A 27,442-nucleotide genomic window follows, 5' to 3' on the forward strand; every position below is an offset into this window, starting at 1 on the left:
ATGAAATTATCCGCGATTGGATGGTGTGTTTCTCGGCAGTTAATAAAGAGAGTTCTGAATTTTACTCGTGCGTGCGTGCGCTCGCGCACGCGGGTGCGTGTGTGTGTGTGTGAAGCGTGTGTGTGTGTGTGAAGAAGTGTTTCTTTTCATCAAGTTCATGACTGATGGAACACGTTTTGATGTTTTACGTGGAAATGAGATGCTGTAAAACCCTTATTGACGTAATGACGACATCTACGTTCGAGTCGTGCAATGACCGCCGCTTTTCTACCTACCCGATCAGCATAAACTATAATTTCTTGTGTTATTCCGAAGAACTAACAGACTCCGGCGCCACTTTGTAACATGCCATAAATTAGAGAGATAACGATGACGATTTGTTTTGTTGTTGTTTTTTTAAGTGTATACGATTTTGTTTTTTGCTTGCGTCTTTGAATTCTGTGTCGTGCACCTAGGATTTGCTATATTCCAGAGTCAAACATGTCAAACATGTGGAGATTTCAGTTGCAATCTTATTGAAGTTGAAAGATTCTAAGCCCAACGAAATCCCCCTGGTCCTTTCAGACAGCATTTAGAGGAAAGATGAATGCATCTCTTAACGGATGTTGATTGAAGACCCTTTCTGTCGATATTATGTAGGATCAGACAAAATCACCTAGCTTCGTTTAAGTGGTATTATCTCTGTCCAGTCTGATTCGGGACTCTGTATTAATCATGGCAAGAAATCTTGTTCCAGGGGTGTCATAGGTTGACCGGGGGATCGCCTCTCCTCCCACGGACTCAACCGCAGTCCGGAGGCAGAAATGATAAGGAGATTTACACGATGATCCATCGCCTCTTCACTCCTCCCGCCCTCACGCCCCTCTTTAGCCCCTTAATGGCGGTTGGGAATCTGGAGACTTCGGCCAAAGTCCCATAAAACACTGCAAGGCAGTCACATGCATCAAAGGAGGTGCCGACCTACTCATCCTTGGTTTGAATTCTCTTTCAGTTTGTCGCAGAAAAACAAAACACAATAAAACACAAAACTGACATGAAGCATAAACTTCAATATTTCTAGGAGAGAGATAACTTCCGCTCAAAGGTCAGGAAGTGAAAATACTGACATCACTCACGTACTAAACCTTTCTTACTAGTACGTACCACAAACACAATTACCGTCACCTCTACTATCATTCATGAGTCTCCTTTTCTTCATCATCAGCATCTTAATCTCCTCTTTGGTCTTCTTCAAAATCCACTCCGCCCACTTCTTGTGCTTTCTGGGTTGTTATTGTTGTTTTTTCCAGTCGTCGATCCCTTTTTATACTTCTAACCAGCGATGTATGTCTTGAGTTTCAGCATGGAGCGCCTCTCTTGTTTCACTGCTGCTTATCAACGTTAAAATGCCATTTCACACCATGTTCGATATAAACCAGCTTATTAAAAATTATGTCATCAATATAAGATTCCTTAATAAGAAGGTTATTGAATGATAAACTTCTTCTTTCTTTTTGTCATTGGCTACCATGCCATTACGTTTCAAGAATTACGTTTGTGTTATTGTTTTTTACAGTCTTTTAAGTAGATTTCATGTTATTTTCTCATATTCCATCCACTAGTATTATCAGCTTACCAAGATAATATCACGAGCATAGTATACGTGTATAAGATCAAGATTGATTTACGCTCTTACCGTTACTACCAATGTTTGATCAGATAACTTCAAATATCAAGACATTGTAATGAAAGCAAACAGTTGTCATACCTGCCTGTCCCGCTTCATTCTCCTATTTCTTTCTAAATGTAAACATCCGAAAGAGTTATCATTGAGAGAGATATGAATGCAAAGCCGTTAACATATGACGTTTATGTTCAGACATGATGACAGTTTGATGAGTTTCACAACGCAAAGGATGACAATTCATCGCGCTCGTTGTATGAGAACAAAATCTACTAGCAGTACAGACTATTGAGAAATGCAATTAAGTCGTACTGGAATATTGTTTTATTGTCATGATCATCTTAATTATTATACTTGTCTCATGACAGAGTGGCTACATTCAGACTGATGACGATGAGTACGTCATCGAGCCCCTCGAAGCAGACGACGAGACGGCGTTCAACCTGACCGAGGGACACCTGCACGTCTTGTACCGAAGGCGGGACTTTCGGTCCAATAGCACCGGACTTGGCACTGCCAGTGGAAGTAAGTGGGTCTTCAATTTCTGTCTTAAAAATTCTCCTTCTCCCTCTTTCTTGTCTTATTCGCTTCAACTCTACTCCTCTTCCTCCTCCCTTCTTCCTCCCTTCTTTTCCCGCCAGTAAAACACTTGACTTTGTTTAACCTCGTCGCTTTTCACTTGTTTTGTTTTGCTTTTTCTTCCTTGTCTTCTTGGAAGTCTTTTCTGTATTTGGATGAAGCTCAAATTGTAGCATTGCTACAGGAACGCAAGATGTTGTTTCGGTTACAGATCGTTATTCCGAAGGTTCGTTATTCCGAAGGCTCTTTATTCCTAAGATTCGTTATTCCGAAGGTTCATTGTTCCGAATTTCATTTTCGGATTAACCAATCTTCGGAGTAACGAACCTTCGGAATAACGCCACAAATTTTCGGATTAACGAACCCTTTTTCATTTTCGGCTTAACGAACCTCTAGGAATAGGGAATTTGCGTGTTTCGGATTAACGACCCTTCGGAATAACGAACAGCACCCGTTGTTTCTGACCTTTATACTTAGTGGGCACATGGGTCTTTGCTATCCTTTGGTTGAAGATGAATAAGGGAAGATGGAAGCTTTTTCCTTCTTTCGTGTGAAGTGATAAAAATGGCATGTTAACGTTCTAACGTATCATGTTTGAGATCTGTCCGTAGATTAGTAAAAGAAAAAAATGAAATCATCACTTTGAACCAGGGAAACGATGCAAGATTCGGGATCACAGTATTACCATTCATTTATTGACAGTCCTTTTCTCCCTTGCACACTATTCTGTTTTCATTAGCAACATTTTCTAGCAATTTAGTCAATGATACCGATACGAACCTGTCGGACTTCGACCTGGAGGACGACGATTACAACAGGCTTGCTGAAGAATCGGCGACTCCACGACATCGTGAGAAGCGACGATCACGATCACGATATGCAGCCGGGCGACAGAACTTCGTGGAGACTATGATCACCGTCGACCACGCCATGCACTCATTCCATGGGGGTGGGGCGGTCAACATCTACCTCATCACTATGATTCATATTGTAAGTGATCTGACAACAATCAACAATGTCCATCCGCAGCCTAGTGTTTTGCGCGTGGCGTACGCTACTTATGCGGGAGAAAGTGCAATAATGACAATATCTTCACTTTTTATTAATATATTCATTTGTGGTGTTGTTATCAACTGGACACTTAGGCTCTAGTTTATATGTTTGTTTGATTTGCTCCTGCTCCGTCTCCCCCTCCCCCATTATCATTTTGTGTTTTGATATCAACTATATTTGGGTATCAAATAAGTTTGAATGAAGCATTATTGTTTTTGTGTGAGTGTGTATGTGGTATTAGAGGCATCTTTTGTAACCACTTTGATTCCTGTCTGATACTGATTCCTGTCTTACCAAATCATAGACAAGAAAGACAAGTATTTTTGCCTTTTTCGTATCTTGTTATGCAAGGCAATTATATTGCAGGAGCAACAAAGCGGGGGCGGCGTGACAAGCACAGCTTTGTAGTGCCAAACGTCACATCAAGAAATTGACAAGACTTGACAAGATATACGATTGGAACAGTTCCCTTTAAGCTATTCGTTATCTCTTGGATGTTCGGCTCCAACATCGAGTGGTATTCCCTAACGACCAACTAGTTTGTCCGCGCTAAACATTCCTCAGATGCCAGTGTCAATGGGGGATTTGGTTAATCGCATCGCGGATTATGAGTAGCAAAACATTTCTGTGATTTCTTACATACATCTTTTGTGTGGATAAACGACGCTAAATCGTGATACATAATGCCTCGGGTTTTTGAAGGACATCAATCGATTTCCGTCCAAATGGTACAGACTCAGCCTGAAAGATTTGAAATATGAGCAGGAGAAAGTATGTTAGCCATCTTAATTCAAAGTTGTTGACTGACTTGTCCTCAGCCGGCCGTGCACGACCTTTCGAAAAGAAGCGATGCACTATTGATACAGTGTGAATAGACACAGTGCATCATTACAGTGTGAATACACTGTGCATCATTACAGTGTGAATACACTACGCACTTTCCGTCCACTATTCAGTGTAAATTCACATGACGTATACTGTATGCCAATATCTTCAATGTGAATACAGACGGGCGCTGTTGGTCACCATTCAATGTAAATAGATGCATTACTTCATTATAATCAGTGCAGTGTGAACACGTCTGAATAATAATGAAAATGTGAATATCAATGCTGTATTATTCTCTAAGCTATGCGGTCGACTGTGTTGTGTATAATGGTAAATGGGATGGACCGCGTGGAACTAGTCACGTATAGTTCATAGACCAATCTTTTGCTATCAAACAGTTATTTTGATTTCATTATTTCTAGCGAAAATCTGTCATTGACGTTTGAAACCTCCCATTACACCAAATAATGTGTGAAAATAAGATAGAACAAAATAAACAAATGGGGAATTCCCTAGCAATCGTAAGTGGCCAAACATAACACCGAAAGTGTATCGCTTCTTTTCACCGCAAGACGAAACTGTCATACTATGGCCAGAACCAATTATATCCACTTTCTCGCGTTATCATTTTTATGTGTGAAAAAGGATGTCATCGTATCAATCAATGTCAAACATTTACAAGATATCTATGTAACGGGATATGACTAACACAGATTGAGTGATGCAAGCCGCTGGCAGAATATAGTTGTATCGCAAAAGCTACACTAGTCTTTTGTTTTGTTCTGTTTCGTTTCGGACGATTTTCAATATATGCATTGTACAAAATTGTTACTTTTGAACCCGACTTCCATGATATTGTAACTCCTCACGGATTCAAGAAATGGTGCACCCGATTTTACATCAAATGGGTTAATCGATCCCTCTTATGGTTTAGAGTCATTAGTTTTCACGACTTGTCCAACTAGTGACGAAAATTTGTTACCACGTTAGAATTGATCGCACGTTGTTATGATGAACGGTATGAAGAGCAGAACGTTCCAATGTAAGAACAATACATCAATATCACACCAGTAAATAACCAAATTATCTTCATTTGCAAAAAAAAAAAAGGATCAATGAATTATATTATTATTATGCATGAGTTTACTGCCGTTAATTCGAATGTATGACCTAAATGTGGTGTAATTATATGGGTGCCCAAAGATACAAGATATTTGTTTTAGTTTTCAAGCAAGAATTTGAAACGTTGTACAACTACAACTTTACCCTTTTGATAGTATGGAATCTATACACATATCCAGGAAGTTTAATGTTGCTTGAAAGTTTTATTTAGATTTAACAAAATATTGGTCAACTCGACAATTTCTCGTTGGAGTTCCTCACAACAATCGCACAGATAGCGAGACAAACAAACGTGACACAAACCAATTCTAGAAAGTGACAACTTCTGCTCATTTTCCCTCCAGTAAGATGTTACAACTCCTTAACACCCTTTAACTCGTTCTTCTCCTCAACCTGATACCACTCCACAGGTAAACACCGCCTATGAACACCATACCTTGGACGCTAATATTCAGTTTGTCGTAGTCAGGATTGTCCTTCTCAATAAGCAGCAGGTAAGAGAACCTCTCCCCGATCAGTTCGGGGATGATGGTGACGGATGATTGCTCGGGTTCGGATTTCAGCAGCACTGACAAACAACCCACTGTCTGGGTGGCAGGGGCATTGAACAGAAGATCTTGCTCCAAGAAACGGGTCAAAGAGATGGTTGTAAAGCAACTCTTGGAGGCATTTATGTTGACATCGCGTGACAGATCTTCCTTGAACGGAATGTCTACTTCGTCCTGCACGAAATGAAATTTGGTCTTAGAGCTCTTCTAAGCTTGTAACCTGCTATGTAGCATTTTATCTGTGTGTAATAATATGATGCGTATTTGTATCTAAATGTTTGTTGTACTCATAAAAAAACAACAACAAATCATGCAATTTAGACTTCAAACTGCGAAAGGGTTTGGTGTGAAATGTTAAATACATTATACCATGGCGTTTAATGGGTAGAGTGGTTGCGATCTCCTGACCATAGCGGTGAATGCGTACGTTCTTTCTCAGTGATTTTTGTTGAAATTGTCTTTGTGTATCATTACATCTCCCATGCATCACTGTTGCATTACCATCACATGCTCATCATTACAAACTTTGTTCTTACACCTCACCCTCTCCCGACTCTCAAATAGTCCAGATATATGGTGGTTGAGAACAATGCTCCGGCCAGCTTGACCAACGTGTGCCGATGGGCAGCCACTCAGACCACCCGTGACGACTCTGCCCCAGAGCATCACGATCACGCCATCTTTGTGACTAAGGAAAACTTTGGTCCTGCTGGTAAGTTGCCATGGAAACACCATCATTTACTCAGTCTCAACCAAACGTGCGTTATGTATCTTCAACGGTCGCTTCCTCTCGATTTTCAAACCAACTCAAAAGAATACACACTGTACTTTTATGTCCGTGTCAGGCGTTAAAGGAACAGGTGAATCAGAGCCTTTCGTGGTAGGAAAGGCTGTTATTGGCGTCTGTTTATGAGGCTTTAGAATCTATCAATTACATGATGAATGCCATCATAACCATGGGAAAAGATAACTTTACATCGTTCCCGTATGGATGAGGCAGAGTTCTAGAATGCTGTGACGGCTCATCAAACGACTGCTGACCTAACCTTTGATATAGGGTCGTTATAGATGTGAGATATCTTGCAGCTACGAAGATAGAACGTGAGAAAGCATTCCAGCCTGCAAGTAAACATTCCAGACAGGGACCGATAGATTCTCTAGGCTCTCATTGGAAACGTTGTCATGTGTATGTTGACTGTCAGTTTTTAAACGCCGATCGCCAGGGGCTGCCATATTTATGGCCCTATTTACACACTCCTCGATCCACACACCGTGTTTTTACCGAGGCGAGGCGAGGTGAGGCGTGCTTTTTATCACCTATTTTTTCCTGTATATGAAGGCCTTGATACGGTATCATAAGTTTTGCACTAATCATTCATATAACGATTATTTCAGGTCACTTAAGGAAGTTTAGTGTTTCTGATGATATTTGGTGATGTGACATGCCACAACCTATGTAACACACCGCGTTATTAGACCTGGGTATAAAGCTGTTAGAACTTAGCTAATTTCCGTCCCATGAATTCAGGGAAATTTTGGGTCTGCGTTTTCCACATCTTGTATAATTCAATCCAGAATGACGATGTTGAGAAGATGTCTCTGACATTAAAAGGGCCAAAAGTGACCTTTTGATTTGATTAAATATTATGAGGGGACAGGAAGCAGACACAATCATTGAAACGACTTCCCATCTAGGAAACATTGCTGATACACAGTAACTGATCAAAGGATGTCTACCCTTCATCTACTGACCTCGACACTTGTAGTAAAACCAGTCGCCATTTCAGAAACAGCTGGCTCAAAAACCAAGATCTCTCATGCTGATGCTCATAGGAGCGCCCTCCAGTGCAAAAGGATGTTAAATCGTAGTTAAGGCAAATCACCTGCCAAGTACCGCCACATCGGGGGCTCTATTCACCCTCTAGAAATAGGCTAGTAATGATAGCTTTACCGTCCTTCTCAGAAGTCATGTACCACAGTAGCCTGACGTCACCTTTGTCGTCGCAACAGTTCCTAGCGACGTCGTCTTAATGTCAAGTCTAAGAGACATAGAATCTAACTAGGTCAAGTGTGGGCAAAGGGCTTTGAATTATTCGTGGGTTGGCTTATACTTGTGTGTATTATCCGATTTCTGGAACAACGGGGGGCAATTACTTGGCCCTCCCGAAACACGTCTTCGTGGTTTTACAGTAAGGATTGCAGGATTGTTCGATTTGCTCTGTTTGCTGTGTGTTTGTGGATATGCAAAGTTGCTGTTTTTCATGGTAACAGTGCTCATGTTCGGAAGGATGTGGCTAAGATTGAGTCATCCTCCGCCATGAGACGTTAATACTACTCTGCAAGGCGGGCATGTTAATGCAGTTTGCCACTCAGGGGTCCATAAACCGTGTTCGGTATACTTGGAAAGAGTTCACGCACAGAAACGAGCTAATGCAATGTATTGCTTGCAACTTGGTGTTTTCTCAATCATTGTGCGGTTTTTGCGGAATAAAGTAAAGTAATAGAAGCTAGGGACTTGTGGGGAAAAGAATATATTCACATGTCATAGAATGAGAAGCGATTTTAATCGGATTTTTCAGAAAAAAAAATAGTGATGAATCGTATTCTTTGGTGCCGTATAAATTCTTGAGGTGTGTAGAAATTCTGCTCCTGCCAACTAATCAATCATGAAATAGGCTTTGCAGAATGGGGTTAGATTTTTATCAGAACGTACTCAGAAATTTCAAAAACAGAATCAATTTTGCAACATGCTCTTCAGGAAAGACCATCCGCTTCTCTTCAGACAAAGGGTAGAAGCAGATGATTGAAACAATACCGTTCTTTGTCTCACTCTCCTTTTATTGCCTCATAGAACGTTCTCATTGTTTGCGTGTGAGTGTTCATACTTCAAAAACTGATACTGTTATTACTTACACATTATAACAAAATTATATTGTGATTTGTGTAATACATGGTCTGTTACGGACTTGATGAGTGCAATCGGCTCGTGTGATATGATGTTGTACATGGTAGTCATGTAAGTAGGTGTGAACTGTCTTGGTGGTTACAGAGAGCACCAACAGCTGCAAAGGTTATTCAGGCTCATCACGTCACCACTGAATATCTGTGATTTTCAGTACCGTCTCATTGTATACAGAAAGATATGATTACTTTACTTCACTGAGAACGGCAGCCAAATGGTGGGAAAATAAAATTCCCCAGCAGATGAGTACAGTAATGACAATATACTTGTAACTTTCATGAGTTTATAATGATTCAGTTTCGATTGGTATGTTCTTGTTGCCTAGGTTACGCCCCTGTAACGGGTATGTGCGCCATCACACGGAGCTGCTCACTGAACAAGGATGAGGGTCTCCTGTCCTCCTTTGTCATCGCCCACGAGTCCGGCCACGTGTGAGTTGAGACTCGGCACATCAGCTTCAAAACAGGATGATTCCAGTGTTCATAGTTGTAGTAGTATTGTATTAGTCCTTAAAATTTGTCCTTAAAAAGAGTGAAACATACATGCTTCTTAGGGTGGGATTTCACGGAGCACGCGAACGATTTGCGAAGGACGCGAATGACAAAATCCAACATTCGGAAAAGTTTTTCTCCGAATGTTTTCCGACAATGAAGCCGGAAACTATTCTTGCGCAATTTGTGCGAAGTTCCCACGACGTATGTGCGATTGTCGTGTGTATCATTGCTAAAGTACAGCATGTTACGTACACGAAGAACACGCGACGGAAATGCGAACAACGAAAAATTTTCAATAATCATGGGAGAAAATGTAGCAAGGAGAGGTGGAAGCAATAAAAAAAAGATCAACTCAAATCGGCTTTCTTGAGTTGATTTTTTTTTTCTTTCCTCTATTTCTCTTTTCGTTTTCTCTCATTTCATATCGTGTGTTTGCCTACATTTTTTCCCCCTAGGACGTATCTCCACTAGTAAAGCATTTGATCTTTTTTTTTTTTTTTTTTTTGCAGTTCCTCCAACACATAATCTCTATAGTTCAAATGAAATTTACATACTTAAGACTGATTTTAAGTATATTCTGCGATTTTTTTTTTGTATATCAAATGTTCTTTCTCTTTGCTAGTCTATAATTTCTTTTGTTACTATAGTTGTTAATAATTGTTTGATGTTTAGATGTATGCTACGATTTCTATTTGCAGAAAACGTACAGGGCATACATCCCCCAAACGTGCGCTAAACGTTCGCGAGAATGTCTCAAAAGGTACGCGAACAGTTTGCGATTACGTCGTAAAATGATCGGAAAAACTTCGCAGATTTCGCGTAACATACGCGAGACATTCTCAGAAGTTTCGGAGTCTGTTTGGGGTTTCACGAACATTTTGCGAACATCGCGCGTGTCTTGCGAAGGTCTTGCGCATATGACGAAGCTTTAAAGACACTTTCGAGAACAATTCACGAGCAAATCCCGACTAAGTGTGCGGAAAAGGTTCGCGAAAAATTTCAAACTTTTTTGAAATTCTCGCCGAAGTAAAAACGACATTCGCGAACAATTGACGACGCTTCCGAACCCTCACGTTTGTTTGGCGATCTTTTGCAGACTAAAATGCGAATGCTGGATTTTGCCATTCGCGTCATTCGCAAATCGTTCGCGTGCTCCGTGAAATCCCACCCTTAGTAGGAGGAGATCAACGAGGGGAGGAGAGAGAGGGACAGGAGAAAGAGACTGGAAAATAAATGGTTGGAGTGAGAGAGATCAGACATGGTAATATGGAAGGAGGAGGAGAATAAGAAGAAAATTTTAAGAAGTTCTTAGTTTTTGTTATGGTGGTGGTGGTGGTGGTAGTAGTAGTAGTAGTAGTAGTAGTAGTAGCAGCAGCAGCAGCAGCAGTAGTATCTAGCAGTGGTTGAATGAGAAGAAAAGAACAACAAGGGTAACAACAGCACGGTAAAGCATCTATTACATCGCAATAATGATTTTATGAAGTAGTTCGTGGCATGGCTTTAACAGAAAATAAAATAAAAGAAAAAAGTTCTGAGAGAAACTGAGAGAAACAATAATTAATCCAACAATGATGCCTTAACATACTCTATAAGAAAGAGGCACTTATACGTACATAATACTATATCTTATTTTAATATTTTCCCCTTTTAATGCGCTTAGAAACGTCAGTATTAAGCGCTGTATAAGTGTTATTTATTATCATTATTTTACTTATGAGCGTTTGCTCTCAAATGCTTTCCGTCACGTTTTTCAATCTTCTCTACAGGTTTGGCATGGAGCATGACGGGCAGGGTAACGCCTGTGAGGATGATGCCACCAGGGGGTCCATCATGGCGCCCGTTGTCATATCAACCTACATCCACTACTTCTGGTCCAAATGCAGCCGACGTGAGCTCCATCGTTACCTGTCGTGAGTTTCCTGCTTTTGTGTTTTGTTTTTATTACAGTTTTTTTTATTATTTTTACAGTTTATCTTTGTTGTTGAGTTGTTTTTCTTTTCACTATTAAGGTGGATGTGGAGGAGAGCCGTCTTTTTGTTATGATTATCTTTTCTTTCTTTTTTTTTAAATACACTTCCATCATCTTTAAATCTACGCTTGTCTCTTATCAACCTGGGTGAAAATGTATGTTTCCTTAGGAAAACAACAACAACAACAACCCACCCTTTCAATAAGTTGTGTGTTGTTTAATGTGAACCACGTGCTAAAATTTCAATTTTTGGATGATGGTGTTTTGCTGTGCTGCTGATATCCCACAATGTCATCGGTTTGCATGGCTTGGACAACCCCCGATGAACGAAACAGTATTCGTGTGTAAACATTAGTAAAACCGCATTGAAATTAATGTTTGTTACTGAATAACGAATGGTTACCTTAAACTAAAAGTTATTGCTATTTTGTACAAGTTTTCCCATTTCAACAGTCCTTTCTAAGGTTTTTTTTTTTAAACTAAAAGTGTTTTTTTTTTCCTCCGCCCCAAGTTTCTCTTCTTACGAAGCCTGTTATAAACATTCCTTTTCAGACGATATTACTGCTTGTGGGACGATCCATTTGATGGTGGATATCCAGAGATACGCGGTTATCCGGGCCAACGCTATACCATGGACGAACAATGTCGCTTTGATTTCGGACATGGCTATCGTACATGTACCGCGGTGAGTAACACTCTGAACAAGCAAGCGAAACCTTACGAACGTAACGACCATGTGACGTGTTTCAGAAATGTTCATCCTCTACTGGGGTGCTTGAAGTTGTAGAATATTTCTTCTTTACAGCAGTGGGCTTATTGTTTACGATTGTTGATTTGCCAACTTCGAATTCCGACTGAAAGAAAACTTGAATCAATAGAATTTCGAGATATGAAACGAGAGCCTAGTACGTATTGATTAATTAGATAACTGATATTGATCTTCGCTGATTTTCCAAATTTGAGAAATAGAATATGCGACCGATGTTTCTTAAAGCGACCGATGTTTCTTAAAGGATTTGAGTATCATATTCAATATGCATTTAGCAGGTATCGAAAGATGCGAAAATTACCCCAAAGCAAAGGTTCTTTTGTGTCTTGAAATCAATCGAAGATTCTAATTGTGTGTATGGCAATGGTACATTTCACAACTCCCAAAAGGCTGTAAGTTAAGAAAGTTTCAATATCAAATTTGTGAAACTGCGTATGACGAGGACTGGAAATGGAATACTCTTTTTTTTTTTCTCGAGATAGGGGTATAGAGATTGAAGTTTTTTTTTTTTATTGTTCTATATTCCACATTTCAACAAATAGATAAATAAACCGTAAACATAACAATACAAAGCGTGGATAAATTGTGAAGTATGGGGAATCTACATAGAAGCATTGCTTGTAGGGTGTAGATTCCCAGATGCTCGTGTGAAATTAATTCTTACTGGATATTTACAATTGAAAGGAATGACAATTTGTGAATAGGGGAAATATAAACGTTGAAGAATAAAAAAAGACAAGGAAAAGACAAACAAAACAATGTCCTCGGCACAAAACTTCTGGAGAGTTACGTGATCACCCGAGCGAGGTTACAAGTAAGATACAGTGTACAATATAAAAAATACAAAATATGCACAAATAGGAGAGAGAAAGAGAGAGGGAAAAATAAACAAATCAACAAGACCTTTGAACACAACACTTTGATAGTTCAACTTTCATTCAGAAAGCTGACCGAAGTAACTATGGAGCATTTTTTTCCTTCCACTACCATGGTATTTTAGTTCTATTACAATCCCTGTGAAGAACTCTGGTGCATGCATCCCACAAGCTACAACTGTCGATCGCGTAACGGTCCGCCCCTCGATGGCACTGCCTGTGGACCCGGCATGGTAAGGCAGCAGGTGTCTGCTAAAATTCGGTGAAAGGGTTCTAGAGCCAGATCTGCGATGTGAACTTGACTGAATGCAACATTTCGCCCAAAGGAAAACAAATGAACTGAAATGAAAATGGAAAGTACTTCTAGTGTTTATATTGCAATGTACACACATTTATCTGTTTCTTAGAGCAAGCAACAACCCTTGGAAACACACAGTTTATTTTTGAAGCCACAAACGAGGATTCTAGTCATTACAAATTTCCCGCTTGTTTTTCTTACAAGCTGTCGCTTCTTTCATGATTTATGTCCTATATCTGGCTTTACAACCTTTTTGCTGCTTGTATATCGATGTTGAGATTATTATGTTTCTGTATTGTTTGTTTTTATATCCATTTTTCTTCTTTAACAGTTCAACGACTACAATCGCTGCGAGCAGTTGTGGTGCATGCACCCACGCAAAAAGTATTTATGTCGGTCCAAGAAAGGGCCGCCCTTAGACGGGTCTACTTGCGGTCCGGGTATGGTAAGATGGCATGCGTATGTGCACGCTGGCCATGTGAATAGTATGTATGGTGTTTGTCTCCTCGGAATGCCGCATTGATGCTCCTGTAGAATAGTCGCCATCACGTGATGAATGGTGGAATATTCGAAACATGTTTTGTGATTGGTGGAATCGGGACCACGTGACATTCACTGTTGCTGTTATAGTGCACTGCCGGTAACTATAACCATGAGTTCTAGCAAGGGGAATCAGATATCCAGTTCAGTTCAGTTCAGTTTATTTCATCCATCATAAAATACATGTACACAAAAATACAAAGTCACATGCAGCTACAAGCGTAAATAACATATTTCATGTGAATGGGGATCAACCAAAAGAACTTCAAAGTCTTATGACACGTTAACCTCGGAAATAATGTCTAGTCAATTTTCTAGTTTTCTACGCACTTCACACATCTAAGCATGTTCTGTCATGCTCCTCCGTTCAATCTTATAATATGCTTCTATACTGATCACGAGCCACTTCAGTAGATGAAGTAAAACTGCACTCGGACAGGCGGTTGTCGTGTATAAAACCTACAATATGTTCCTGCGAGATCGAGCTCAGCTAATTCCTATTTTGCGGCTGACGTTTGCCTATGACAGCACTACAGCTTCCGCTGAAGTAAAATGTGATGTCACATTTAAGTGATGGGATACCACATTATAAAAGTGAGTGGGTCTGCATAAACAGTTACTGTTCTACTAAATATTATTTAACTAGGTAACTAGGTAACCGTGACTTTGATTCTGACTTGTTTTAGGTACTTATGCCAGAGTGATATTAACACTTTTGGCCCCTGTATAAAAAGAGATAAATTATGAGATGATGCAATCAGTGATTTTAGTTTTGCATGACAGTTTCTGTCAATGAGAGCATAGATGTTGTTGGAAAAGATTATAACCTGATGACGGAATAAGTACAAGTAATCGCTTCCAAGCTAACTTCGAGCCCTATGTAGAAGCATCTGCTCAGTATTAAAGGGACACACATCTTTTTAGAGCATGCTACTGGAATGCGGGACTTTGGTCAGAATTGCACGTAGCATGAGAGTGGGAATGTGTATATGCTTGGTGGTGATAAAAGCATCAATATTGATCAGACAACAAACAATCTCAGCTGGAATCCGGCAAAGAGTCGGTGAAAATGTTTTCTCGCCTTATCATCATCCAGCATGCCACAAGGAGAGGCTTTTTGCATTGTTGTCCTGAACTATCATTGCTCTATTCGCGCCATATCCATAATTTGTATCCGAGAAAGTGTGCATTGAATTTTGTGTCTCTCGTGAGAGAAAACCGACTTTATAGGGTCAGCAAATCGATTGATGTGATAGAAAAGGGAAAAATGAAATGCGAATACAACTTACAGTATATATCATCAATTACAATACTATGGCTGCGTGGGAGCGCAATTGTTGATAGGTATTCCAGCATTTTAAAACCTTTAGATTTGCCACAATTCCCACCTTTCTGTTGAACGTATTTACTTTCTGAGGGATGCAACCACTTGAAATATCATTTATCTTGGTGTGTTTTTGAGCAAGAGGATCGTTTGGAGTATAATTATTTGCGGGCTGTTTGGGGCAAGAAAGGAGAGACTTTAATGCATTGATGCCCCGAAATTATTCTTAACTTCCGTCGCTGGATACAAGACGGACGAAAATCGAATGAATATCAGGTTTAAAGTGCAACTCCACACCATTTTCAAATTGACCTTAGTAAGTAGAGTGAACTTAGACGAACAGAGTGGTAACACTGTGTTAAATCAAAACCGGACATATAAGAAAGTGTTGCTTGCATATCAAAGTTTCATATTATGTTTCTTTAAATAGTGACATTGGGTCGTAACCACACTGATAAGTGAAAACATGGAATGATGTAATTATTTCCCAACATTCTGACTGGTTTCTACACAAAAGAAATTACAAACATGTATCCTCTGAAATCCGTCAATGCTGGGTATCACAAGACTTCAAACATTATATGGTGTGAAAAAGATGACAGTAGCTCTTGTTGATCGTGTGTAAAATAAGCCCCACAAAATGTAGTGAAATTTATGTAAGTCTATAGGTCAATAAGAAGCTCTTTATGAGGTGACGATGTGGTCAGTGGCTGTTCGTTTTACTGGTCAGTAAAGACATTTCCAAATGTGAACTTTCAATAACCTTCTGGTAATTAGGTCCGATTTGACTTCTCGCCTATTCTCTTTGTTTAATTTCAACTTTACATCTTTTATAGTCAACGTATAATCACGAAGTAGAATTGCACTTTAAGTACCGACCCACTCCTGTAACCCATGGTAACCTCACGGATGAAAGTTGAGAATGGGGTCGTGTTCCAGGACTCATGATACTCCTTGAAAGCGCAGTGCGGAATCTGCCTGATCACGTGATCTCACAGTGATATCGACGCTCAAAAAGTACATCAGCCTAGCATGTTGTCTGCAGTGCATTGTCACGACGAATGTGCTTGAATAACCTTTTACCTCTACGTATCTTCCAGCACCCCAACCTAAGCCATTGTCGACGGTCATGTTGTTAAGCCAATATTGTATTTCATGTGATTTGCCATGCACTTATACGCACCATGCAATGTTCTTGAAAGAGTGATGCGTTTACAGTTTTCTGTGTTATTGTAACACGTAAAGAGGAAAGCTCACTGCTACGAGACTACACTCTCCAAAAATGTCTTGCAATTTTCATGTAGTGTTGTGTGTAGATGGCAATAGACGTGTTTTAACGTAGATGTTGCATATTATGCTAAACGAATGACATTTTCACGCTACCATTTTGTTGGAAAAATTGTTGATCTACGTTGTAGGTATATGGCGTTTTAGACAATCATTGATAGCACAGAACTGTGACTAAGTAATCTACATATGCGTCAAAATATAGTTGTACTTTTACTGAATTGAATGTACCACGGTATTTTGAAAGTTATTCTGAAAATAATCTATAAAGGAATTTGATATATAATCGAGAACCAACCACGCAAACCAACGAAGACAAGTAACATTTTGTGTGTTATAGAAACTCGTCTCTTTGGTTGAAGTTTTACTAATCGCATAAGTCATTCACGTGTAGTATCCGGCCAGGAAAATGCCTCTTTCCTTCGATTATGATGATCAAACTCCAGAAAGAATTTGGTGAATTCATGATTAAATGATTTGTCATTGGTTTGTGCATGTTCCATTCATTGTGCGCTGAATTCGTCACCAAATTACCTTCGTAGTGTGCATCGTTATCGTCATCCCATCACTCAAACTTGTTGTTGTTGTTATTTTAAAGATCGAAAGAAGAGAGAGAGAGAAATGGGGCCCTATACAAATAATTTGCCCCAGACAGCACTTATAACATAAAACAAACATTATAGATCTTAAAGAGATGATGACTGATGTTTAAAGTTTTCTTCTTTTACCCCAGTGGTGCGTGCAGGGGAGATGTCGGTACTCCCAGAACCAGATAGATGGTCACTGGAGCGCTTGGAGTCAGTGGTCGGAGTGTCCGTACACCTGTGGTACAGGGGCTCAATACAGGTCCAGGACTTGCGACAATCCCAGGTCAGTGAGGGACAAGAAATCCCTAAGGAGGGTCCAAGGGCTTGGATGTTGTTTTATCATGCAATAATTTTGATAGGGAGTTTTCACCGTTGGTAGGTGCGATAATCGTTTACGATCAGACACCCCAACACGAGAGGTGAAAAAACGCCCTCTGTTGCAGTTGATATTAGTTTATCGCTCATTTTACGAGAAGACACCAGTGTCTGCACTTTAATAGAGATCAGTGCCGGAACATGACTCGTCTGAAAAGTTACTCGAGTTCCGCTGCACCAAGTTTTGTCATATACAACATTGCACAAATAATATACCAAGGTATCCACTGTTTACTGGCTGTGGCAGTGTATGATGCTGGACAAGTAGAGAAGAATAATAATGTGAATATGAAAAAGAGTAATTGGAAATGGAGTACCATCAGTCCTTTGAATTATGATCCATCTATCCAACATTGATGACAAGTTTAAAAAGTGTAGCTTGTTTTGGATTAACCCTATTCTAACTGGTGGGGGGGGGGGGGTGGTCAAATTGACCCCCCCCCCCGACGTTTCGCGCCACGATTCCGCACCGCACAAAGATTTTGCCGCGTCGTTTCATGACTTTTTTCATTGATGTCTCCCGCATATTTTGAGACCAAATTTGCGACGTCCGGGTACTTCATTCTGGTGTTACGTAATGTTTTGCATATGCATGTCAACCCGAAAACGGCTCTAATTCATGATATCGTGTGCAAATTCAATGCAAATTGTGTTTTTTTGTTAAATTGACATAAATTAGATTATTTAAACTTTAAATCATTGAAATTAATAAGTTCTCATCTATATAAGCTTGAAAGAGTGCCTGCAATAAATTTTTGGAAAAAAAAAACAATAGAAAACAAAAGGTTAAAAAAACAATGAAATACATAAGAAATTAACAAAACAATAAAAAACAAAAGAAATTGATTTTGATTGTGCTATTTTTTTACAAGAAAATTGTTTAACATGTCTTGAGGAATTCTGACATAAAAATTTAGAAATCCTTCAGTCTTTATAATGGAGTTACGGGGAGAATATGATTTAATGCATGAATTTGCATAATAATTTACTAAAAATAGAAAATCAATATTTTTGGATTGTATGACTGTGTAATCTTGTGGTTGACATCCGGCTCTATGTTCAGGCAAAATTTTGCGGCAATCGCGCCATCAGCGGCCGAGATCTGAAGGGGGGGGGGGGTCAAATTGACCCCCCTCAGTAAAAACTTGGTCTCAAATAGCCCAGTTAGAATAGGGTTAAAGTAATGATACGATTAATGAAGTAGATGTTATATGTATTTTTTTTTTAAGTTCAATAACTTCACAATCCTGTGTTATCGTCCATATTTGACTCTCATTTGTTTACATTCAACACGTTGGAATGATATTTACCCTTCCCTTGGTCTCTTGTATGGGCGAATTCCTTTCACAAAAGAACGCCATACTTCTGTCACACACATTGTTTAAATCCTATTACTATACGTGGCGATCCTTTACTCGTTGGTAGGCTTCTCATTATTTTCAGTCAGAAGTACTTTGAACACATTATCTCGTATAACTTTGGTTTCTTATTACCACCTCCTCTCATTTCTAGACCTCAATATGGTGGGCGAGACTGTGTCGGAAAGGCTGAGGAGTATCGTTTGTGCAATACCAGGGTACGGACTAATTACTACCATAATTATGTTTCGGGATTGTGGTGTGTTACTGATATCAGTATGAACTCATATATATTAAATCTTGCTTCATCTTTTCCGAGCTATTGGTGCTGTAAAGTGGAATAAAATCTATTTTGTACTAATGCCATTTCACAGAGAATGAAGTATCTACTTATTACAGCTTGGCTCCAAAATTTCCCTTAGCTCGATAGTGACTTTGGGTAGGTAGTTAGTCTCCTTCCACAACCCTGGTTTGGAAATCTCGATAGAAGTTAGAGAAAAGCTATTTTACCAACTGGAAGATTTACACCCGCAGAGGAGTGTTACAGTCACTTCTTGATAGTTTTTTTTACGATCTGACATATCCCAAATGCTGACTCAGTTGGAGATTAGTCAATAATAGTGAAACAGCATTGATTAGTTAGATGATACTGTAAGATAAATTGTTTGGACCTCACCTTTTCTAACAGGAGTGTCCTGGCGGGCCCGTTGACAAGCGAGCTGAGCAGTGTTTGGCTTTCTTCACCAACTGGGTTCACCGTAGCAAGAGGCACGTCTGGCTACCTTATGAAAACAGGAATAGTAAGTGATTCTCTTGTTCGTGATGGAAAATGTTATTGATCTAAAAACAAAAGTTGTGGCTCTTTTCACAGTTCTGTCGCTACCTAAATATTATAGATTAATCTTTAGTTTCGTAGAAACCAAAAAAAAAAACAACAACCAAAAAAAAAAAAAAAAAAAACCTGATCCAAGGTTTGTTTATTTGTTGTTGTTTGTGTGTGTGTGTTTTAACAAAAGAGATGCAGCATCATTAATCACAGTAATTACAAGGCAGGCAGTAGAAGAACATTGTCGTACTTTTATTTTTTGGCTAAAATTATCTTCATTAGAGAAGTTAGAAAGTAAATGATATGAGAATGAATACTTATCACGATAGCTCTATATGATTACGTCATCATTAGAAACACTCCGATGTCGACTGACGTGTGCTTCTGAAGAGACGGGCGAAGTGGCGATGTCAGAGTACAACGTGACGGACGGCACGCCCTTCTCCTACGACAACCCAGAGAGCATTTGCATCCAGGGCAAGCAAGTCGTAAGCATTAGATCTCAAGTCCTCATCAGTACTGATGCACAGTGTGTATGAGTGTGTGTGTGTGTGTGTGTGCGCGCGCGCGCGCGCGCGTTTCATTTTATATACGTTGTCCGATGACGATTACTTGTATCACTGCCTCAACATTAGGACTATTTGATTATGGTTCGTAGTGTTTTATCTATTCCTCCGTGATTTTCTCCTTTTTCTCAGTCTGTGGGTTGTGATAACCGGCTCGGCTCCAATGTGAAATTTGACAAGTGTGGAGAATGCGGCGGTGACGGCTCCAGCTGTAAACGGGTTAAACTAGATATCAGCGACGATGCCTCGAAAAAGAGAAGTGAGTTTTCAGTATTTAACAATACTGTAATTAGTATGTGAATCCATCGTAATTATAAAAGAAAAATAATGGAATTTATAAATTGATGGGCAAATAGATAGACAGAGAAATTGGTGAATAGAGTTATAAATACACAGAGTGATTCATTCGTCGATTAATTGAGAAATGAGAGTAGAACGCATAGTTTCTTATCGAATTTGAATAGATTTCTTGCAATATTTCACCGTTTACGCACCCTCTTGCTTTAAAAAAAAAAAAAAATCTTCTCATTTTGATCATCATTTGGATGACACCACCTGGTATAATCATTTTATCTCGCCTCCCCATCAGTGGTTGTTGATGAACAACCTGCAGAGAGTATTTTAAATAATCTTTATTTCTTTCTGTGAACTTCTTCTGTTTCAGGGTACAAAAAGATTTTCCTGCTCATGCCAGCTATACGAAGCGTAGATATCAAGAAAACTGTTTCATCATCTCACTTTCTAGGTAAGTATTTACACTATAGAGGTGCAATGCTTGGTGATCGAGGTGATTCATCCTATGAATGGATTACGTTTCCATGATTTATCGAAATACCTCTAGAGTATTGCCATTCATTCACCCTTACATAACAGAATATCCCGAAACATGTAGTCCTCAATGTGATAAGTCAGTTTTGTAGACGTCATGTTACCACTTCCATGTCAACAACTGCAGAGTTGTTTGTTTAAGCTCGTACGTTGACCTCCAGTGGAGTTATCATTACTGCAAATTTGTATAATAAGATGTCGGTGAGGCTGCCGACCCGTCTTTATGCTGTGAGCGTGTATGTGACAAAGCACTTACAGATATCAAATTATGCCTTCATTCCTTCATTCGGAAGCTATTGCCTTGTCTTCATCAAAGTTTAGGAGGATATAAACTGAACGAAGAAGTGTATATCACCATGATGCGGCATGACTTTCTTAATCAGAAAGGACGTATACATTTGCAAATTCCATCACCATACTCAGATAATACGCAATATTCACAGCTTGTAATGCTGTAAATCAATCTTAAGTAAACAGGCCCAGGACGCACTACCGGTACCTTGCAAGGTATGAGTAGTGTGGATTCCACCGTCAGGTTTCCTAACTTTGATTCCATTTTTTTTTCTAATCTCGCAGCAATAAAAACCGCGGACTCAGGGAAATATATCCTAAACCCCGGAAGGAGAAGATCCGAACCCAGGGACTTCGTTATAGATGGCGCCCGATTTTCCTATGACGTCAGCGATAATCGTGAAAGGCTAGTCAGCAAAGGACCAATAGGAAAAGAGCTCTATTTGATGGTGAGGGCAACAAGTTTATGAAGTGTCAGTAGAAGAGATGATAAATCAGGCAGTGTAATAACTTTTAAAATAAAATTTACGGATTTTTGTAAACATTTTTTTTTTCATAGGGGTAGGGCCTACTCTAAAAACATGGTCATAAAGTGACCATTGCTTGCTCTGTTTCTCGGAGGTTAATTTTTATTGAAATTTAATCGATAAATCAATAAATGTATGTTACTTGCACAGGAACAGAATAATAGACAGAGAAAAAGTTTTTGTTCGTTTTGTGATGTCGTGAAGCTTGAAACTTTTGCTGTAAAGGCTCATTACAATTGCCATAACAAATTACGATTCGGACATGTACGAATAGTTCTTGCCACTTTTGTCACCGGTAATTGTGTTTGTCCGTAGGCCTACATCACCAGGGATACCAATACGCTCAACTACAGCGTGACTTACTTCGAGTCGCGAAACTCGGCAGTCACTCCGGACCCGGGGTCGAGCGTCGATGTTGCCTTTGACGGTAATACCCATACAGGGAACACGCCACCAATAGTGAACGTGATCGATCCGTCGATCGGGCCTGACGAACCGGAATACGAGTGGCGCGAGGTTGGCTGGACTAAGTGTAACAGAAAGTGTGGCGGAGGTAAGCCGGAAACTCGTCTATGTAGAGTCCATCTATTGGTTTTGGAGGACATTTTACAACACCAGTGGATGATTCGCTAATTTGTTATCATTACTGTGTGAAGATGATTATGGATTATGGGTACTCTGGTATGGTGGGCACGGATCTGGATTCTTGACCCTCTCCCTGCCAGGAACTTCGGGAAGGATGTACTGCGTTACAGGGTTTTCTGTTCCGATCGGCACTCAAAGCACACAAAGGGTTAAAGTAGGAGATCCTTCCTTCAAATTCCGGTCGTATCTCTTTGGACAAGATACCTTGATACTTCATATCAAAGTATATAAATGGAAACGGACCAGGTTTGAGTAATGATAATGGCAGAGCCCTCTGGAAGATCTCTGCTAACGCTGAAGAGGCCAAATTTGGTAGTTAAGACCATCAAACAAGTTAAGCAGAAAAGAAAATGCAGATTGTCCTTCAACATGTACGTAAACTAGTCTGTCATTGCGAACTGAGAGGGAATCATATTTGTATGCAAACATGAAATCCCCTCTACCACCTGTAATGATCTGTGTGACTAATATGATGTTCACCTTAAAATTACCCATCACCGTCTAAGAGTCATCCGAACTTGCCAAGTCTCTCAGAGTCTGTAATAGGCTCCCCGAAAACGTACATTTCTCGTCATGTACTAACCAGGAAATATAAAACTATCCTTAAGTTTGGAATTATTTTTGTGATTAAATAATCCCTAATCTAATTGTGATTAAATAATCCCTAATCTCCCTAATTTTGATGTATGAACACTTAAGCTACCTTTGAGCACCAAAAGCTTCCTTCACTAGCGTACATACGTCATAGATCAGACACCAGGGGCGGATCCAGGGAGGACCGCAACCGGCGCACGCCCCCCCCCCCTTTATTTTTTGTTGAAACAAAAGAAATAAAAAGAAAAAAATGGGGGAGGGGTGCGTGCGCCCCCCCCCCTTTAATTTTGTAAACACGCCCCCTCTTTACGGAATCCCTGGATCCGCCCCTGAGACACGATACTAACCTATATATAAAATTGTACAGGGAATGTATGATCTCCAGTCAACTGAATTCTTTGACTTTTCATCTGGCAGACGAAAAACAGGACGTCGATTTAAGACTGAAGAAGAATGTCGGGGAAAAGTTAAGGCAATCCTCTTATTCTCGAAGAGTAATGTCGGAATGGAACAGTCTACCATCATAATGTAGCACAGAGAGCACTTCAACCAACACATTTCAAAACAAATTTAAAGAAATTTTTGACAAGTTCCGGTAAGATAGATGACTATAACCTTGATGAAGTTTTCAAATGTCCATGTACTCCAGCTGCACAGAACCTATCACACAGAAATCATCTTATATGGTGCAGAAGGGCAAATATGTTTGGTATAACTTTAAGCCTACTTTCCAAGGTATGATTTCCTAGGTATGAATATTGGCACCCACGTATCGTCGTTATCAACGCAGACCGTGAGGCACTTATTTGGTTTCACCAGATTTGTTGTTGTTGTTGTTGTTGTTGGTGTTGCTGTTGTTGTTTATGTTTTCCCATTTAATAATTACATTATATACACAGGTTATTCTTTCTTCAGACATCAATGCTTTCGACGGGCCACTTCAGTCACGGTGAAGAAATCATTTTGCGGGATGGACGATTACAATCCCAAGGGTCAGAGAAAGCGGTGTAACAAGCACGAGTGCGGCACATCGCCATCCCAGGACGCCACAACTTCCCAGCCACCGATCCCCAGAAGCAGGGACGGAGTGGAACCAACTACGCGGCTCCCTACCACAACCACGCAACCACCAACTACAACAGAACCTCCTACAACTTTGCCTCCATCGACGTAAGTATTTTTCGTCTCGAAACATTCTTTAAATCATTCACCACTCTTCATGATATTGTTAACTCAGACAATAATACGTATGCTTATATCGCGATTCTCTTGCATATTTTAGGTTTGAGTGGAGTATTCTAGATTGGGGCGAATGTTCTGAGACATGCGGTATCAACGGGTTCAGGCGACGAGAGGTGCAGTGTGTAGAAGTTCGGGACGAGGAGCGAACGGGAGTGGATCCCTCCATGTGCTTGCCACCTCAGCCGTCAGACAACGAGGCGTGTAACAGGGGACCATGCCCTGCTGATTGGGTCACAGGCACATGGTCAGAGGTAAGTCTGTACTTACATCTTACATCTCATATAGTCGAGAAGACCGTTTTGGCGCCACAGAAAACTTTGCAGCCAGTTTCCTCAATCCCTCCCTCTCATCTGCCTTCCTTTGTGCCTCTCTCAATCTTAGGCCTGTCCAGTCTCGTATGCTGTCTTCCCATCTCCTCTTTGGTCTTCCTCATGCTCTCTCTCCTCTCACTATGCCTTCGGTAAAATTGCTTTGACCAGTCCTGAAGATCTCACTGTGTGGCCACACAATTTGTCTTTACGTTTGTTTGTTTGTTTGTTTTTCACGGTTGACAGTAGGTCTTCAAAGGACCTGATGGCTTGTTGGTTTTTACCTCATCATTGGTAATGTAGTCTTTGTAAGAGATGCCAAGGAGTTTGCGATAGCATCTCATCTCTGTGGCCTGTATGCTCCTTTCTAGATCTTTGTGTAGGGCCTGCACATCAGGGCCCCATTTAATAAAAGATGTTATGATAGCAACTCTTGCTGGAATGGCAACTTCCAATGGCAACAGCCAATCAGGAAGCTGGATTCTTGTCGTTACTATGACAATTGCCATTCCAGCAAGAGTTGCTATCATGTCAACTCTTTATGAAATGGGGCCCAGGTGTAAAAATTTTGCGACTTGTCGGTGAGACATGTGTATTGATGCTTAACCCTAATCAGGCTGGGGGGGGGGGGGGGGCGGAATCCGCCCCCCCCCTCGACGTTTCGCGCAATATCTTCGCAACGCGATAAGCTCCCGCCGCGATGTTTCATGACTTTTTTCTTTCAAGTATCGCGCAACTTTTGAGACCAAAATTGTTGCGCCCGCGCGTACCGTTTTGACGCGACGCCCGTTCGAAAAAAATTTGTCAACCCCAAAATTGCTCCAAAACGTGATTTTGTGTACAAATCCAATGCAAATTGTGTTTTTTCAATTAATTCACATAAAAATTCATATCTTCACTTAGAATGGCCGAAATTAATTTATTTTAGCATAATAATGCTTTGAGAAATGTCTGTGACAAATTTTGGCCAAAAAAACAAACAAAAACAAAAGGTAAAAAAACAAAGAAATACATAAGAAATTCAAAAAACAATAAAATACATAAGAAATTAATTTCGATACAGATTTTTTTTTATCCTATGTCTCAGAAGAATGATACAAGAAACATTTTTAAAAAGAAATTAGCTTAATTGGAGCATAAATAAGTGATTTAGAGCCCCAAACTGATTTTATGCATAAATTACAATAATTAATTAATATAAAATATAAGAAAAATTTTTCGAAAAAAGCAACCATACATTTTGATAGAATACGTCACGGGCGTCGCGTGTGCCGATTTTCGGCGCGATCGCGGGTTCCATAGGCGAGATCTGAAGGGGGGGGCGGAATCCGCCCCCCCCCCCCCCCCCCAGATATAGCATAGCCAAAAAAGCCCAGCCTGATTAGGGTTAACCGGAAGAGAGGTCCAGTACGATCTTGTTCTGATAGCTGCTCCTCTGTTCCTTGATATCACTCCTTCAAACCGTTCCTCATCCCTTTATCCATCTTGTGGTAATAATTCAGTATACCAAAACGTTATACCAAAAGTTTCACTGGAACGGTTTCGTCACCTCTGCCGCATTTTCTTTATTCGCCTTAGCCGTCTTTTCTTTGTTTTCAGTTTTTCTTTCTTTTTGATGGTTTGCAGTGCATTACGTATATACATTTTTGGAGAAGTGTTCGGCGTTTCGACCTGTATATTTTGGTCTCCATCACTGCCACAATCAACCAATAAGGAATCTACATAGTGCATCGCAAATTAACAGAGCCAGAGCCTCTCACCATGTAAATTACAATATACATTTTCTCCTTTGTTGGCATGAGCTCCCGATGATGAGTACATTGTACATATATGCTAAAGTTGTCCATCGAAATACCGATATCAGAGAACATTTCTTTCCTCTTTACTAATCATGACATTCTCCTTTGCTTATGTTTTCAACACAGTGTTCTGCAACGTGTGGAACTGGCACCAAGACGAGATCAGTGACGTGTGAAACGGCAGACGGTGGGGGCGTCCCAGGGTCCTTCCATTGTTTCGCAGAGCGACCACCCTCGTCAAAGTCGTGTGAGATGGACCCGTGTGCGCGTGAGTGTTTCCCCTCGACCTTTGGTGTTCCCCATTTTGATTACAAGTACATTCAGTTTAGATCAGCTCAGTTCATCGGTTGAAGTTCCATTTTAATTTCACTCAGCACCTTGTTTTACAACAGTTTGTTCTGAAGGAGCTACTACTTCGGGGACATGGGTGTTTCAATCAAAAACAGTGGAATCAATGAATTAATCCATAGTACTATACGAACTGCTTGTGATCTGAAAGATTATTTTGATGATGGAAGTTTTGTTTATCTACGTCATTGAAATGTAATGATCTTCATGACCTTGTGGTTTTGACTGTTTGCTAATGAATTAGGTTGTAGTGTTTGTTGCTCTGAAATTGTACACTGAGTTCAAGTGTAAAGTTGCTCTGTTTTGTTGTGCAAACAATCATTGTTGGTCGTTTTCTTTCCTACCACCCTAGCTGGAGAATGTCAGCCGTTGGACTCGGTCATCTGCAAACGCAACAAATATAGGATATACTGCAAGATGCCACGTTACGAGGAGATATGCTGCACCACGTGTAAGAAGCAGAAACAATTGTTACGTCGGCAGCGGTCTGGCAACCGCGAAGCATGAACCGGGCCAACAAAGTGATGAGCTGACAGACCCATAGAAACCTCGCTTACATCACTATAAGGGACATATTTATTGACTATATTTATTATTTGAAAGTTTCGCCAGAGTCGCCAAAATGTACCAGAGGAAGTTGTCTCCTTCATCTTTCAGCTTCGTCCTGTCGTCCGACAAGCTTTGTGGGAATACTAGTGATCATAACCACGTGATTAAAAAAAAAAAAAAAAAAGAAGTGGGAACTATTCTAGATGACGACATTGGCTTTCCATGTTTGGATAAGTTTCTCTCTAAGGTATTTTCCTTAAATTACATTTTATTCAATAGGAATCTTGG

At 40.1% G+C, this 27,442-nt stretch overlaps 1 protein-coding gene across 1 annotated transcript in view; it reads left to right on the forward strand.

Annotated features, from left to right (window-relative positions):
* Positions 1 to 27,234, forward strand: part of LOC140228929 (A disintegrin and metalloproteinase with thrombospondin motifs 3-like) — a 48,945-nt gene extending 21,711 nt beyond the window's left edge. The window contains exons 4-23 of the mRNA XM_072309195.1: positions 2,032 to 2,188; positions 2,982 to 3,232; positions 5,656 to 5,739; positions 6,358 to 6,505; positions 9,081 to 9,186; positions 11,016 to 11,159; positions 11,771 to 11,903; positions 13,492 to 13,605; positions 17,045 to 17,181; positions 18,786 to 18,849; positions 19,320 to 19,431; positions 19,812 to 19,945; positions 20,156 to 20,282; positions 20,688 to 20,768; positions 21,428 to 21,591; positions 21,985 to 22,222; positions 23,808 to 24,078; positions 24,191 to 24,401; positions 26,384 to 26,525; positions 26,958 to 27,234. Coding sequence (XP_072165296.1) covers positions 2,032 to 2,188; positions 2,982 to 3,232; positions 5,656 to 5,739; positions 6,358 to 6,505; positions 9,081 to 9,186; positions 11,016 to 11,159; positions 11,771 to 11,903; positions 13,492 to 13,605; positions 17,045 to 17,181; positions 18,786 to 18,849; positions 19,320 to 19,431; positions 19,812 to 19,945; positions 20,156 to 20,282; positions 20,688 to 20,768; positions 21,428 to 21,591; positions 21,985 to 22,222; positions 23,808 to 24,078; positions 24,191 to 24,401; positions 26,384 to 26,525; positions 26,958 to 27,112 — 2,973 coding nt within the window. The 3' untranslated portion in view covers positions 27,113 to 27,234. The remainder of the gene's footprint in view (positions 1 to 2,031; positions 2,189 to 2,981; positions 3,233 to 5,655; positions 5,740 to 6,357; positions 6,506 to 9,080; positions 9,187 to 11,015; positions 11,160 to 11,770; positions 11,904 to 13,491; positions 13,606 to 17,044; positions 17,182 to 18,785; positions 18,850 to 19,319; positions 19,432 to 19,811; positions 19,946 to 20,155; positions 20,283 to 20,687; positions 20,769 to 21,427; positions 21,592 to 21,984; positions 22,223 to 23,807; positions 24,079 to 24,190; positions 24,402 to 26,383; positions 26,526 to 26,957) is intronic.
* Positions 27,235 to 27,442: the final 208 nt, after the last annotated feature.

This window comes from Diadema setosum, chromosome 5 (assembly GCF_964275005.1).
Source record: "Diadema setosum chromosome 5, eeDiaSeto1, whole genome shotgun sequence".
In the NCBI taxonomy this organism is placed as follows: domain Eukaryota; kingdom Metazoa; phylum Echinodermata; class Echinoidea; order Diadematoida; family Diadematidae; genus Diadema; species Diadema setosum.